The following is a 16,924-nucleotide window of genomic DNA, read 5'->3' as shown; positions in this document are numbered from 1 at the left end:
TTTGGCTCAGGGCCTCATCACAGACTATGGGATTATATCCAGTTATGGATAACACTTAAAATATGAGAAGAACTGCTAAGCTCCCTCGAATCCTACTGAAATCTTTGCAGTAATACTCTGATCCAGCTAGAAAGCAGGAACTTTCAATGTTCTGTCTTCACCCCCATTTTAAAAATGTTCTTGCCAGACATGCAACACAATTGGAGTACAACCATGATAGTACGTCACCTGGCTCCTTCATGAAGTGAAAAAGGATGTTTGGACATGGTAAGGCAAGAGTGTCTCCAGCATCTGCCTCTGGCCAGCACAGTAATTTGTCCCAAGTTCTCTTGCAATCTCAGAGAGAAAGTGAAATATATTTTTAAGCATAATTGTATTTCAGCAAAATAAAAAACCAAACCTTTTTAAACTTTGCCACTCTACCCCTTACATATCTTATAAAAATAGTTTAGCCACAATTTTTATTCTATAGTGAGAAATAAACACCTCCAGAGGACTATTTAATCTGCTTTAGTTAGACCCCTTGTGTTAGACTGGGGTGGGGTTTCAGACACAATGCAATAAATGAAAATGTATTGTGGAAATGGGAGGGAGAGTGATGCTGGAAGAAAGACCAGACTACAGTACTTGTTAAGGGGTTACCCTGTTTTTAAAGATCAACACACCCTCACATAACAAGCATGATGCCATGATAGCATGCACTTGGGGGAGGAATAGGACAAGGACACAAGGATTCACTCAGATATATTGACTATCCATATCTGAATGTGTAAAAAATATTGGAGAAAATAATTAAAAGGAATGGGAGTAGATGGAAGAAGAGCTGACCAGAGAACAGGGGTATGGGACAATAAGACAGACACTCAAACATGCACATTGGCAGCATGGCTGTGTCCTGACTCTGGTAGGGTGTCAATTCTGTCTCACTCTTTTCATTCCTCACACAAGGATACCTGCTGGTGTTGCATTTCCACGCCCTTCTGCGTCCTCCAGACATTCAGCCTCCTTTTTCTTCAGCTCTGTCATAAAATCACATTCTGGGTGGACATTCCCAGCAACCTGCAGGGAGAGGAGTTTCAGCTAATTAGTAAGAAGGGGCTGCGTATGATCTTACGAGCCATTAAGTCCAGACCCACTTTTGCAACCAACAAGGCTGTGTTAAGGACATAGAACACTAGCTTAGGGTTTAGCAGTTGCACCATTTTGGGCAGATGAACCCAGCTGAGCTCTGCCAAAGGCAGTTGAACTGTGCTACCTTACATCAGAGCAAGTCACTAGGCAGTGAAGATGGTAGCGACAGCTCCGTACTGGAAAGTTTATAAGAATTCTCTGGCTGTGTTCATAATGAAAGACCTCTTTGCTAGGGCCTGGGTTTGAGTGTAGGACCCATTTGCACCTTAACTTTAGCCCCTGCTAAATCTGGGTCCAGGGACACACAGTGCACTTGGGCAGGCTCCTTTTCTTAACAGTGAAGGGCCCAGCACTGCAGGGCATGCTGCAGAGCCCACCTGCTCCTCAGCATAGACATGCCCCTGTCAACCTCCGAACGAAGAAATGTCTTGAAACCACAGACAATTACTGCAAAACTGTCTTCTGAATGAGCTCTTCACTCCAAAAGGAATGGATCTGTTCTCTCCCTTCTGCCATCTGCCTTTCTTTACACAGGGTGGGAGGCAAAACTCCTTTCTTTGGAAAAAAACTCTGCACCAAAGCATTTGTTGTTGGTATGCTGGTGTAAAAAAAAAATAAAATAAAATAATTGGCACCCAGTGTTTTAACAGCAGGAACTTTTTAGTTGCTTTAGCCCTTATTTAGACTTGTGCTTACATGGATGCCACAAGAGAATTAGAAGGCATCCAGAGTACCTCGGCCACCAAAGGACAAATTCTGCAGCAGGCTGTTCCACACCACAACTGCTGTGGGTGTACCCACTGTGCAGAAGTACCCACATCTATATTTCACGAAGAAAACAATATGTGCCTTGTCCAACCATAGGCATTGTCTCTCAGCTCTATGCCCTGGCAACCGGTGCCAGTGTGCTCTGTATGTGTGAATACACATATAAAGACACAGATACACATAACAGAAAATAAACTCAGGATGAGATTTGCATGGTGAACAGGTGGCTGGCGTATGGCTCAGTTTTGTTCCACCCAGGGAAGATTAATATTCAGGGAATTTGGAAAATAAATAGCTGGCTTTCAGTTCGTTCAGAGGGCAGATCGTATCTGTTCCAATAAGCTGGTGTTTCCCCTCCATGTTAATGTCCATATCTCATGTTGGTCTGCAGAGCATTTGAACTGCATATTGGCTAACAACCTGAGACTCTCAGGCTTCTGGAGAATACCAGATTAATTGCACAGCCTTTGCTCTTCTGTGGTTTGGAGCCTGGCAGTTGAAAATGGCATGTATCCACATGTATGCCCTTCAAGGAGATAGTCTGCTTCCCATTTACTGCACTTTTAGGAGGATGTGGTTTTCCTGTCAAACTGACAGACAACACTGCCATGGATCAGTTTAAGGCAGCAATGAAAAGTAGGGGCCCATACTCGAGGCTGAATGAAGTTTGGTGTACGTGAGAGGAAGGAAACTATGAATGGATGGTGCAGAGGCCAGCCGTTGCCTTAGCCCCAGGAGGTGGAGATCTGATATTCAGGATGCCTCAATGATGTCAGCCCTGATCAGTAAAAACAGGTAGTCTAGGGAGCCCCTCAGCTCCACTAAGATATGCAATGGTAGGCAGGATGACAGAAAATTAATGTCTGTCTTGAACATCTTTCCTCACTTGATACCTATTCTCATGTCAACATATATTCTTCCCCCTTAATACTCACCCTGGATGATGAAAGTAATCTATGCTGAAAAACTCCCTACCCATCATGTACAGCAGCTATTGCAAAAAAGTAGCTTTATTAGTCAGTAGAAGAAACAGTCAACCCATTTACTGAAAAGATATTTTACAACATTATCTTGGTTCGGTGAACTGTGCTCAGAAAAATCTCAGTAGACAGGAAATGTACCCATTTGCACAGTCCTTAATTACTTCTCCTGGCAAAAAAATGACTAGATTTTGCCTGTGAAAACTGTCTTTGCTGACTTAAATGGTCATGGAAAGAACAAAGCTTGTTTGGTTTATTCACCAGTCCAGGAAACCTTTTTTTTTTCTTTTTCTTTCTGTCTCCAGACTCCTGAGAACTCTTTACTACATGCATCTCAAATAAAAAGGTGAGGCTGATCAGGTGCCAGGTATTTAAATTATTACCTTTTCCTTCAAGAATACCTGACCTTAAGAGATGATCTCACAGTTTATATTCAAGACAGTGCTAACCACTGCTTGAATAAACACTGAGTGCAAGATCTGCTATGACAGACACCCAGGTAAAATAAACTAAAAAATTTATTCTACTCCCAGGCTGTGTTCTAGATATATTCATCCCCCTAGCGCATTTGACTACATCTAGCAGACCCTTATGCTTTCCGAAAGTCTCTGAATACTATTCCCAAACAAGGTGTAGAATTAGGTTCCAAACTACTTTGAAAACTTCTATAGACTTACTTGTTTAATCTCATTTTCTACCTCCTTCCCTTCTGCCCACCTCTGGAAGCATCAGATAATAGGATAGAGGTATGAGCCATTCTTTAAGACAAGAATGAATGTCTGTGTATGTGATTCAGCTCCCTTTGGTGTCTACATCTACAGAGCCATCATTACCTGCTCTAGTCATCTTAGGTTCCTTTCATGAGGATAACAGAGAGAAGTTAGCACTTTTGTGCAGAGATCAGTTGCATTATTTTATACATTTACTTTTGGATGGAATGAGCTATGGTTTAGGCTCAATTCACTAGGATTCCCCTGACTTTTAAATCCATGGTTACTTTCTAAATTTGAGCTTCAGCACTGAGTTAGATGAATATTACTTACAGCTACTGACACTACACAGGCTTGTGCACAGATCATTACAGCAGAGCTATTTTGCCTGCCAGCTCGGCTGATAATAATGGTTTGTAGGATCCCTAAAGAAATGAAGCTCCATAAAATCTTTTAGTTTGCTACTTTGGCAATTCACTTGTCTTAGGATCCTCCCTAGAGAAACTCCCTCTGTAGTTCACAGATCACAGAATCACAGTGGTTGGGTCTAGCAGGAACCTCTGGGGATGATCTAATACAACTTCCCTGCTCAGCACAGGTTCAAGTAGAGAAGGTTGCTCAGGGCTGAGTCCAATCAGGTGTTGGATATCAACAAGGATGGGGACTCCACAACCCTTCTGGGCAGCTTCTGTTTCTTGTGTTTAAATGGAATTTTCTGTATTTCAGTTTGTACCCATTGCCTCTTGTCTTTTCATTGCATACCACTGCCAGAGGACCATTCAGGTTCCCTAGCAATTGAGATGTCCTCAGGAGAGATGCCTTTCTCAATGGACTAGAGGGAAAGTCCTGGATAACTGCCATCTTACTTTGGGGTCTTCAACAAAATGTTTAATATTATGGTGGATGAATGTGGGCCCTTCCACCACAGGCAGCCTCTTGTGTTGGGTACATGAGGCAAAACAGGAATCCAAACTCGGCTTGTTTCTTTTTCTGAATTCTGGTAATTAGTAGAGGAAACATGAAGCAGAGGTTCTAGCACTTTTCATGGTCATTTACATCCATGAAGATGGACAGATGTAAAGTACCACTTCCCTGATAGCCACTTACCATAGAGCAGGTGAGATCTGCAGGCACGCCTGTTCCATAGACCTTCCTGAGTAGCTACAATGATTTCACAAAGCTGAGCAGCATTTTTAAAATGTGCTGTTATCAGTTGAGTTACTCACATTTTTAAGAGTCAATTGTTTAAAAATTTCACGTGGAGTGCAGCAAACCTAGATTCAATTCCCTGCCAAACCTGAGAAGTTTCAAGTTTTTGTTTCCCGTTTTTTGAGGGAAGCAGCATCCCAATAAGGCTTGTTTACGGAGAATGTTCCTAATCAGGCAGCATAAAACCGTTCTGCATCTGCACATGCAACTTTCAAGTAAAAAAACGGGATGTGCTTTATGAATTTTTGGTAACTGTTAGCAGAACTTGAAAGAAGAGGAAATGGAAGAAGAAAAGAACAGATGAATGGCAATTTTGGAATGCATCTTCCTAAGTCCATGCCAATCGGAATATATCAATTTTGGACCAATCTTTTAACTGATTCCGTGATAAATACTCTTTGGTGTTACTGACGGGCCCCTCTTAGTGGGCCCTGATTTTCCAACAGCTTCACATTCCCAGAACATCCATCACAATTCACTAAGGCAGAGCAAATAGGACAGCAAACTCACTGGGTACTAGATACCTTTAAAGGACTTCGACCTGTGGAATTCAGCTACACCTTTGTGATGCTTCCACTACCATGAGAAAAAACACATGAATAATGGCTTAACTCCAAACTGAGTTGCTGTCAGGGTCCTGAGGGACCTTAGTGGCCATGGTCAGCCTGTCCTGGGATCTCCCACTACTCTGCCATTGCCCCAGGACCCCTTTTCAGCTCAGTCTCTGCCCCCACGGTGCTGTAGGATGGTGGTTGCAAGCTCCACCACAGCCCTGCTCTGCCCAGCCATGGGTCTCGTTGATGTCTCAGCTTGGCCTCAGCCCATCCTTGTCCCCATGGCCGTGTCCAATCAACCTGGGCTATGTCTGACCCTGAGTCTCCTCACCAGGCCTGATCCTGACCCTGATCCTGACCAGCTGGTACGCAACCCAGTCTGCCCTGCCCCTTCACTGGAGATGGTGGGATGGGGTCTGGCTGGCAAGGTTCTGCCCTGATGGTCAGGTTATCACTTATAGAATAAATATAGCTTAGAAAAAGTATAAGTGCTTTCCTTGTGGTCATATTTGTACCCCATTTGGAGTTAAGATAAGGAAACAGGTATTTCCCCAATGTTCTTTTTAGAAGGGCAAAACTGATAGGAATTGTGCAACAGGAGCCAAAATAGAATATTTTTTTGAGAGGACCATAGCTAATATTTAAGGTTGTCCTCCTGAATAACTTTCGTACAAAAATCTTCTTGCAGATGAGGAAAACTAAACTAAAAATGAAATAAACACTGATATGTTCCAAATAGAATACAAATTTGCAGTTACTATCCATCAGTTAATATATTAAATGGAAACTGTGAGTTATAATAACCACCGAAAATCAAGCAAATCTTTACCCTTGTCAGAAAGCCCCTGCTGAAAATCTTGTTAATGTGATAAAAATAAAAAAAAAAACAACAACAAAAGAAAACCATCTTCCAGATCAGGCTCTAAAGAGGGCCATGACATGCAAACCTAAGAAAGTAAACTTCTCTTTTTTTTAATTATTCTCAGTGTTTTCATAATGTTATGCAAAATTTGCTACTTGAATGATGCTTTTCCTCTATTTTCTCTCATATACATCAGAATGGATCAATATTTGCATTATTTTCGCATTACAGTAGACACCATACAAGCAATGATAGCAAAAAAATATCAGTTTATGGAAGCTGAAAGTCAGCCTTTTAAGCATTTAAAACATCTCCAAAAGTTGAGTTCAGCTTTTCCAGGGAAAGCATTCTAGCAAGTTACACCAACAATGAAAACAGATAGCTGTTTTTCCATCATTTTCTACTCAAATAAGTGTTGTTTACCCATCCTCCAATATAATAAAATATGCAACACACGCTAGTAGATTTTTATTGTACACTTACACATAACCTTGGTTTTGATCAGTGCATAATTGTATTATAACCAATCCAACTTTATAGAAGAAAGTGCTATTTCTCTTGGGTAAATGGGACATGTTCTTACAGAGACCTTCAGAGATATTTTTAACTATTACTATTGGATCCTGATATTCTACTCATGAGCATTCATACTTACCTGCTCCCACTACAGGGAAGCAGAGTTTGTCACACAGATGATACAAAAGAAACCATAGCTTCACATCAGTAAAAAGTCCTTCAGAGAAGAGATTCACGGAGAAGAGGAAAGGATATAGCAGAAGGATCACAAAAGGAAGATGCTGAAATTGCTCTCAAAGGCAAAGAAAATATCCTTCCCCCTCTTTTCACAACCCTTTCCTCACATCTATGTGATCCTGAATGCTGGTTTACCAGTCATTGTCCAAAGCAAAATATCAGCAAGACCTCTAGGCTTTTTAATGCATTTGGATATTTCTAATTCTGGCGTAAGCATCCCTGCTGGTTCGACTCATTTGTTACCTGTAGCATCTCAGCTGCTCCCATATTAAATAATATTAATGTTACCAACAAGGCAGATGAAATTGTAACTAATAAGACTGCGTAATCTGAAATTTAAGAAAACTGTCAAAACTCAGCTGCTCTGAAGTAACAGCTCTCATCGAGTTTCTTCTTCTTTGTCACTGTCTTTTAAAGCCTACACACAAAAAACAGGGGGTTCTGCCAATTATATTGTTTCTCCTTAGTGAATATGTGGTAAGAAAGCAGCGAAATGCATTGAGATATAAATCCTACATGTGTCCCTTCTGCCACTGTTCACACTTTTCATAGCGTCTTGCCTTGTTTAGCTGAAATCCAAAGCAAATAAAGAGAAGAGAGGCTCACGCAAAAGTAAAACTGTATCTGACCATCTGCTCCAAGAAGAAAATGAACAATTATTGAAAAACAATGAAGTAAAAGCTTTTTTTCATGCAATTACTTACAAGCACTGCCAGACTCAGGGCGTACAAAGCAGAGTGGTATAAAGTACTACAGTTCATGTTCCAAAGCAAGAGTCAGACTTCACTTCTTTAGCCTCTCTTAGCATCTTTCACCTGCTTTTCGACTTCTCTTTCTCCTGGAAGCTGCTGATTTGAAGCATTTATCTTTTTGCACAGAAGTGACGTAACAGTACAGTGAAGTGGGAAATAAATATTAACAACTCTCTAAGCTGTATTTACCAGCTTTCCACCTTTTTGACTTTGCTGCATGCTCAAAGACTGGACTGGATGGATTGAGTGATAGAACCAAAGATTAAGGGAATTCTGTACCCCCTGGCAAGACCCCTGTTTCTTTCTTTATAACACAAAATGATTTTAGGAGGGATGGACAGCTCTAAATGTTGCTAATCTGTATTAAAACAACATGGCTGGCATAAGAGAAACTGTCTCCTAATAGCTAATCTTAATGTCCATTTATTCTAATAAAACACATTTCATAGTATGGCTTCAGAGTATCTTTGTGGGGGTGTGTTTGTATGGAGTATAATGACCATGGTACTATATATTAAAATACAGGATCAACTACAGCTATGAGGAACTAAAGATGTACTTATGGAGGGCTCAACTACATTTGGAAACTTCTGTGGGGATGAAGTCTTCAGGGTTTTGTTGTAGGTTGGATCTGCGAGGGAACTGAGTATGTGCAATGCAAGAAGGTGTCTTTGGAGAGCTGAAGTTGACAAGCTTTCCTTTCAGTGTGTGCATAAGGATTTCTTTCATTTTTCCCCAAAGCCTTATACCTTGCCTAAATTAGGCAAGTTTTCACAGGGCTGTTTAAAACAAAATTAGAGCTGTGTTCCTGCCAATTTTCATCATCTAGTTCCAGAGGATGAAGTTCTAGACCTTGTAAATGAACACTTATAAGTGTATTTATCATGGGCAAATTCTCGTATTTTTCCTAACATCATTTCAGAAGCTACAGAATCTCGAGAACTGAAACAATTCCCTGCAGAGAGATATAGCATGGAAAAATTTCAGCTCATAGTGTTAAATTTACTTTTTCAGCTGGTAAAGTTATGAAAAAGGCTGGTAAGAGAACTTAAACCTGCAGAGTCTTAATTCACTATGCCACCTGCCTTCAAAATAATGTCTGAAAACAGTATTCAATTCTTACCAGTCAGTGTTTTGCTGATTACCTCATATTACCGTTTGAGGTAGACAGCCTGAATATCTACCCTACTCAAATTTCTTTCAGTAGTAGGACTACAACAGGGAGTTTTAGCTGTCTTACAAATATTTAATATTGTTATATTCCTTGAAAATCTTATAAAACCATAGTGACTGGTGCTGTCATCACAAGCTCATGCTAGAAGAGGCTGTGTTACAGTGCTCGAACACATTCCCTCTCCTTTCCTTCCCAAAGAGATTCCAGATTAAAGAAAAATCTTTGGCTGAGCTTCCATCAGGTTTCCTGTAATGTATCAGTGCTATTGGGGTTAATAGTCTTTAGGCTACCCCACAAATATACTGTGATTCTATGATTCTATAAATGATCTAACAAATCATGCACCCTGCAGTCATTTCTACTAAAGTTTGAAAAAGAATCATAAACAGTCCTGTTTCGAATGAGTAACACCTCACATTTCATGGGGATGCACTTATTTGGTCCATGTATTAGAAAAATATGTTGCCTATGAGTAAGCTTTTGGTGTACATATTAGAATTTTCCATTTCAGCCACCACATCTGAACCATTATATGTGTTTATTCAGTGCTGTTGAAGTCATGCCTGTAAAAACTGCAGAAGGCATTGCTTACCACTTTTCAATGTACCGGAGCACAGAGAGCCCATGTAAGACATTTGAAAAGGCTTTCATCTTTCAGGGAGAGTGAGCATTGGTATAGAGGGGTCTCATGCTGAAATCCACCACGTAAGAATTTTGAAGACCATAGGTCATTTTGGAAAACCTGGCTTTTTTGTATTTTCAGCCTTATTCTGCCAATCTGCAGCACAGACATTCCATTAAAATGAATTCCTTCCTACTGTCGCTGTTCTGTGCAAATTTCCAGCTGTTTGTGGTTAAGGAGAAGGACATGTCTAAAAGAAAGTAATGGGCTTATGGGTCTTTTTTTTTCCTGAAAAATAACTATTTTTTCATTTAAACAAAAAAGTTTTCTCATAAATATACAGAACTTTGAGCTTCTTAGTTTCACCATAAAAGCACTTCTGAAGGACCAGTATTCCACAGGCACAAATTTATCACTTCCTACCAGTTCTATCCAAGTTTTTCAGTCCTGAATACCACCACCCCTGCATGTCCGCTCCCACACTTCTCCTGAGCAGAGGCAAGCATTTGATAGATCACTAATTACTACATCTTCCCTCCACTCATCTCCTCCATGATCAACACACTCCCTGTTGCACGCAGCTCCTTTGCCAAGTTGTTTCTAGTGGTGGCAGCTTGCCTTCAGGATGGCAGAGCTGCAGAGGAGACATTGAATATGCAGCGGAGGAGATGTGCTTCTCCCCATGGGCTCTCCAAAGGTCAAAGTCTGACATCTTGACAGCTTTCTCAAGGATTCTGCTCTTTGCAGAATGATTTTAACTTGTGCCACCAACTGGTGTAGTTTGTAAGATACTGGCTGATTTCACAGCCTGTTGCCTCCTCCCAGCCCTGCCACCCCTGCTTCTGTACTCTTCTCCCTACACATAGAAAAGCATCCCCAAACTTATCTAAAACTTGGGTATTTTCTGCCATTTTTTCTCTCTCTGTAAGATCCCCTCCATTACTGTAGCTACAACGATGTTTACATGCAGATTAATCTTACGCAGTTGAAATGTGGCTATTTATTTTATTTTATCTAAACACTTTGTGAAAATGTCTATGGAAATCTGCATTGTTTGGACCCAGTTAATCTGATTGTGTTGCTGGAGGTTATGATTCAGTGAAAAAGCACAAAAAGAATAAAAGCAAAGTACCAAAGCTAGATGGCCTCACTGAAGAGAGGAGTTAGATTTCTCCAGGCAACAAGAGCAAGAGTGTATTTATTTTAGACTGCCCTTGTCCTCTCTTCGTAATCTTGAGAACTCAGTGCTCATGTACACCTGATTTGCCTTAAGCAAGACTCAGGGTTTGGTTTTTTTTTTTACATTAACCACCATGTTACTGCCATTACATGTAAACAGATGAGAGTAAATTGTCTCTTCCTCCAACACGCACGGCTGGACACTGCCTGGCTCCTACAGCACAAGGTGTTGGGTGGTGGTTGGACTAAATTTCACCCATAGTATGAAACATTAACCAGCACAACATAGTTCAAAATTGATGAAGAACATTGCCGCAGCAATTAGTAATATCCAGTCGTCTTATGGTGATGGAAAGCTGGAGGAAACCTGTATTGGGTTTGTGTAGCAAGGTTTTGGTAGTGGGGGGGAGGGGGTTACAGGGGTGGCTTCTGTAAGAAGCTGCTGGAAGCTTCCCCTGTGTTTGAGAGAGAGCCCATACCAGCTGGCTCTAAGAGACACCCGCCGCCGGCCAAGGCCGAGCCAATCGGCAATAGTGGTAACTCCTCTGTGATAACATTTTTAAGAAGGAAAAAAAAGTTGCTGGGATGGAAATGGGAGCCGGAGAGAGGAGTGAGAAGATGCGAGAGAACCAACCCTGCAGCCCCCCAGGTCAGTGCAGAAGGAGGGGAGGAGATGCTCCAGGCGCTGGAGCAGAGATTCCCCTGCAGCCCGTGATGAAGACCACGGTGAGGCAGGCTGTCCTCCTGCAGCCCAGGGAGGTCCACGGTGGGGCAGATATCCACCTGCAGCCCAGGGAGGACCCCACGCCAGAGCAGGTGGGTTCCCGAAGGAGGCTGTGACCCCGTGGAAACCCCGCGCTGGAGCAGGCTCCTGGCAGGACCTGTGGATCTGTGGAGAGAGAAGCCCATGCTGGAGCAGGTTTTCTGGCAGGACTTGTGACCCCACGGGGGACCCACGCTGGAGCAGTCTGTGCCTGAAGTACTGCAGCCCTGGGGAGGGACCCACGCTGGAGCAGTTTGTGAAGAACTGCAGCCGTGGGAACGACCCACGTAGGAGAAGTTCGTGGAGGACTGTCTCCCGTGGGTGGGACCCCACGCTGGAGCAGGGGAAGAGTGTGATGAGTCCTCTCCCTGAGGATGATAAAGCGGCAGAAAATAACATGTGTTGAACTGACCGTAAACCCCATTCCCCGTCCCCCTGTGCCACTGGGGGGGCTGGTAGAGAATCTGGGAGTGAAGTTGTGCCCAGGAAGAAGGGAGGGGTGGAGGGAAGGTATTCTGAGATTTGGTTTTATTTCTCATTACCCTACTCTGGTTGATTTGTAATAAATTGAGTTAATTTTCTCCAAGCTGAGTCTGTTTTGCCCGTGACAGTAATTAGTGAGTTAATCTCTCCTGTCCTTATCTCAACCCACAAGCTCTTTGTTATATTTTCTCTCCCCTGTCCAGCTGAGGAGGGGGAGTGATAGAACGGCTTTGGTGGGCACCTGGCATCCAGCCAGGGGTAACCCTCCACAAAACCTTAATACTATAAATGAATATTTCACAATCCTACCATTTACCTAAAAAAGGCAGTAACAACAACCTATTTTATTGACATAAAAAAACCCAGGGAAATTCCAAAGTTAAAAGTAAGCAATTTGACTTAAATAGTCAAGGCATCTGAGATAACATTGCTACAGCTTCATGTTTCCTAAGGATCATGCTCAGAACAAGGTATTAGAATTCAGCATTGAGAAAAGGGCTACAGTTAGCATTTTGTCTTGGACTTGTTAATCCATTCAGCAGGGTCAAAAGGGAAAATGGAGTCAGGACTGCTTCTGTAGTCTACCAAGGTCAGACCCACGGGCAGACACTGTCATGATGAAGTTTGAAATACTGAAGGCAAATCTACTGTGGAATAAAGGGAAATTTCAGTCTCTACCATTGTCTCTCAGAGCTCTTATTGCCATGACAATTCTTTAAAACTATTGAAATTTAGAGGAAAGGTGTGGGAGGGGAGGGGGGAGGAAGGCTGGGTCTAAGTCGTTTAACCACAGCTCCAAGAATAGGCAATTCTGTTGTGCAGACGTGACAGATAAATGTTTAGTTTCTGAGGAAAAAGGGAATGTTTGAAACAGGGCAACTTTAGACACTCCAGAGCTTCAAAAAGTTTTATAAATGGGGCCTTGAATTATCATTTAAATACTGAAGATCAAAAATATGCAGTCATAATTATACAGTGGAATTAATTTTTTTTTTGCACGCAGACTAAATGGGTGATCATTTTGCTCGCACCATGTATGAAATGAGCAGATGGATTTTAATTAAAGCTGTTTAAAAAGAGCGCAAAATGTAGAGCATTAACTCTTGATCACATTAAATTAAGTTAAATCTGTTTAAGCACTCGTATACTAGGGGTTTGCACCAGTGTGCTTGACTCATTTTGTTTCCACTGGGATGAATTTTCTAGCTTGGCAGTAAGGCTATGGCACAGTTACTTGACCACAGTGCTAGCTTCAGCACTTCTTTCCTTTCCCCCTACAACTTTCTTTGGGCTGCTTACTCCCTGCCAGAGCTATTTGTGGGCATAGCAGGGAACTGGAGCAGGGAGCTGACCCAGTCTAGAAATAAACATTTTTTTTCCCCCAGGAGAATCGGTTCCCCTGTCCACCTCCCCATGTCCCGTAAATGCTGCCAGTGTAATGGAGAAGGCAGCCCCTGGTAGAAGAGCCGGGGCCAGTTTTAGGAGAGAGCAGGCGCCACCGAAACAAACCTGAAACCATGTCTTGCGGCTACCTAGGGAACATCAGGTGATGTTTTCAGACACGTGTCTTGTCATTTGAGTGCTGTATTTAAAACTTCTCTTAAGGGGGAAAAAAATGAAACGCTTTCACATGCAGAAATAGGAAAACATAAACTCATGCACATGATCTGTACGAATGATCGAAATAGGCTGCTTAGCTTGCTTTTTTCAATGGCAGCCTGTTACTGAAAAGCTATAGATTGGAGTGGATTCTCATGCACGTTTACTGCCTTCATCTTTAGTATGGTCAAAGGGTTAATCGGTGATATTTGACTTGATTTCCTTATTTACAGGTAAAAACATTTCCTTTCCATCTGCTTGTTACGAATAGTTAAGGCTGCAATTCAATGGTAGGGCTGTTAGTCTACATGCAGTTACGTAACAAGAACTTTTTTATTCTGTCAGGTAGTCCACAAAAGTCCTCATTTATACAAGCACATTTCATAAAATTTATGTATCGGATATTTCTACAATCACCCAGAGCTATATTTTTTAATAGGGCCAATAGAAATATTGGAGGATGGTAGCTTTCTATTTCAGAGAAAAAGCAAAAGGGAAAGAAAAAAACCCAAAGCAAACAAAGAAAAACCTAAACCAAACTGAAAAAAAAAACCAAAAACAAACAAACAAAAACCAAGTTGAACATAAAATGAAGATTTTTTTTTAAATAGTAAAATCCCCAAACATAAACATAACCCAAAAACTTCAGGTTTTCTTCTAATAGTAAGTAAGAAAAATTACCATATTGTTCAGCTTTAATAGGCTTATTTTGGATTTTGAGGTGGGAACACCATTCTCCTCTAAAACAGTTTTGAATAATCATTTGATTGACTTGTCCATTGATTAACTATTGTCTAATGTTCACCATTGCTTGCCCATCATACCATAAAAATTGCCAAAAAGTTTAATTTAAATTTTAATAAAAAATAATTTTTATTGAAAAAAGTCAATAAAAATGTTCTTTGAAGCATCTCCATGTACCTTATGAGTTCTACAGAAGATAATTTTCCAATTTCTGGTATATTCCATGAGATATCTTATGTCTTGAATTGTTTTCTGGTTTCTCTTGATTTCTGTTATTTGGGCTTGACATGAATAGATGAATGCAATAAACACTCATTTCCAAAGCTAGTTGTCATCTGGAATCAGTATAAAAGGCTCTGAAATTTTTCAGTTGAGGAAATTTTATTTCCTTTTTAAGTGAAATGTTGTCTCAGCCAAACAGAATGTTTGTTTCTAACACAAAGTAGATAGATTACTTTTTCCAGAAACATGATTACTGTGTGGTCCAAAATGGCTCTTTCTTGGTTCTCATTTAATCAGTTGCTCATTAACTCCTTGCAAGATCTAAAAATGGTCGTTACATTCATCACCCATCATTATCTGCTCGTCGCAGTCCACCAGTGCCTTATATCAGAGAAAGAAAGTAATCCACTTTTTACATTAAGAATTCCAGGATATAGTATAACAGAAACAGCTGCAAAAAGGAATCCTGGGCTGGAAAAAGTCAAGCACACAAACACAATCCATGAAGCTGCTGTTTACAGAGCAGGCCTCCAGAAAAGCATCTGAGGATCAAGGTGGCTAAATGAGGTGAGTAAATGATGTCAGTGATGTTACAGTACTGGAGAAAGACAAAATTATTGGGTGTATAAACGAGGGTATTACTTATTTCCTACATGAAGCAATACTTCGTGATGGTAAGCAGTCAAATTGCCAGAGCAATTTGCCCAGTCTATGATGAGGACTATTTTTGAAGTGTTTTTCAAGAAAGCTTTGGATCTGCTGGAAATAATTGAGAGGCAAGCAGAGGGTTTAAGGAGAAGCCAGGAAACTGCAGCGTAAGGGGAAGAGTCAGAAGGAAAGCAATGGTTTTTCCAGAAGAGAAGATGAAGGGGATACATGATATGTCTTGTGTTATAAAAAGACCTTTGGAAAGGAGACTGGAATAATTTTGCCCATGTCGGATAGGACAAAAAGACACTGGTTAAGTAGCTAGAGGAAGATTGTGGATGGGATGTCAGGAGAAACCTTTCTGGCAGTAAAATTGGTAAAGCCTTTGATAAACAAAATGAAGAAAATGTGGAGTCTCCATCTTTGGAGGGTTTTTGAAAAAGATCAGACAAACATCCATGGGAGTGATGACTGAGACTGCCTTGGGGCTGGACAGTGGATTGGTTGGTGTCTTGAAGTCTCTTCAAGTCCTGTTCCCCTGTACTTTGATGGACTTCCAGCACTCACAGAAGATTGATCCCTGAAGCGCACTGCCAACAGGGTTGTCTTCAGGGGTGGGCAAAGTAAATGGCCTTTGAAACAAATGACGATTTGATGGGAGAAAACAGACTGTTTAAGTGTAATATTTTCTTTTCCATACCAGTAATTCATTTCCTGGTCAAACTGGCAAGAACAATGGATTTAATTCTTCTACTTTCTTCTTTCTTGTTGGTTTGTTTGTTTTGGTTTGGTTTTTTGGGGTATTTTTTAGAAGTTCAGAAGCTAATGGGAGAAAAGAGCAAATTTTCTTCCTTTTTTTTTTTTTCTAGAAAACAGATTAAAAGCTGCCACTACCTCAATGCATCTGAGATGAACTTTATTGTGAAGATGATTCTTATTTACAAGAATAAAGTATAAACGTGATACTTTTCTAAAGTAATGGAACAGTTCCTGGCAAAAAAAGTGCTGGTCGGGGGAACAGGAATGTCAGTCATGCTTTTAGTAAGGAGCAAACCCACGTGTGCTTAATACACAATTAATGTGAAGAGCAGCATCCTATCCTTAGCTATTCCCTCTCCCAGAGTTGTTCTCCTCTTATATGGATTCATCTAATCTCTTTGGTGTAGTGAATGTGTATAAGGGGACCTTGGCTGGAAAGGTTCAGTGGGACAATATTGCTAATGGACACAGAAGACAGGGATGTTCTTGGGGGAATTCTGCTTTTTGGCCGTGATAACATGACTTTTCTGCATTGTAAGAGATCTTGTGGAAGCTCAGGTCAATATACTGACTGAGCTTGCTCCTAAACACTTACACAGTGGACTCAGGCAGCTATCACACATATCTGGGCCTCTGTTCTCCCTTTTAATGGTGAGAATAACAGTGAACATGAAAAGTGTAGAGGAGGTACAATGTCACATTATGATGAAGAAATGTCTGTGTTAATACAAGCGGCTTATTGATTCTTTACATACATTACTAATAGAAAATGTGGAAAATAATAAGGCAATTTTCCATAGATTTAAGACAGATTCAGGAAAAATATAATTACATTAGGCTTTTTGGACTAATGTTAATACCAAATAATAGCAGAAGAGCATGCAACAAAATATGTTCTATGTATTGAATGCTAAATAGGACAATTTATTAGTACAGTCACATACGATACAGAGAATCACATATAGCAGTAGGATATTCATAATACACAAAACAGCCCCACAGAAACAGCTAC

At 40.9% G+C, this 16,924-nt stretch overlaps 1 protein-coding gene across 1 annotated transcript in view; it reads right to left on the bottom strand.

Moving 5' to 3' along the window:
• Window positions 1–16,924, bottom strand: part of GHRHR (growth hormone releasing hormone receptor) — a 46,310-nt gene that overhangs the window by 16,655 nt on the left and 12,731 nt on the right. Inside the window, exon 2 of the mRNA XM_069799919.1 lies at window positions 954–1,059. Within this exon, the coding sequence (XP_069656020.1) occupies window positions 954–1,059 (106 nt within the window). The remainder of the gene's footprint in view (window positions 1–953; window positions 1,060–16,924) is intronic.

The sequence above is a fragment of the Haliaeetus albicilla genome, chromosome 2 (genome assembly GCF_947461875.1).
Source record: "Haliaeetus albicilla chromosome 2, bHalAlb1.1, whole genome shotgun sequence".
Taxonomy (NCBI): Eukaryota; Metazoa; Chordata; class Aves; order Accipitriformes; family Accipitridae; genus Haliaeetus; species Haliaeetus albicilla.
This window is presented reverse-complemented; position numbering and strand designations above follow the sequence as displayed.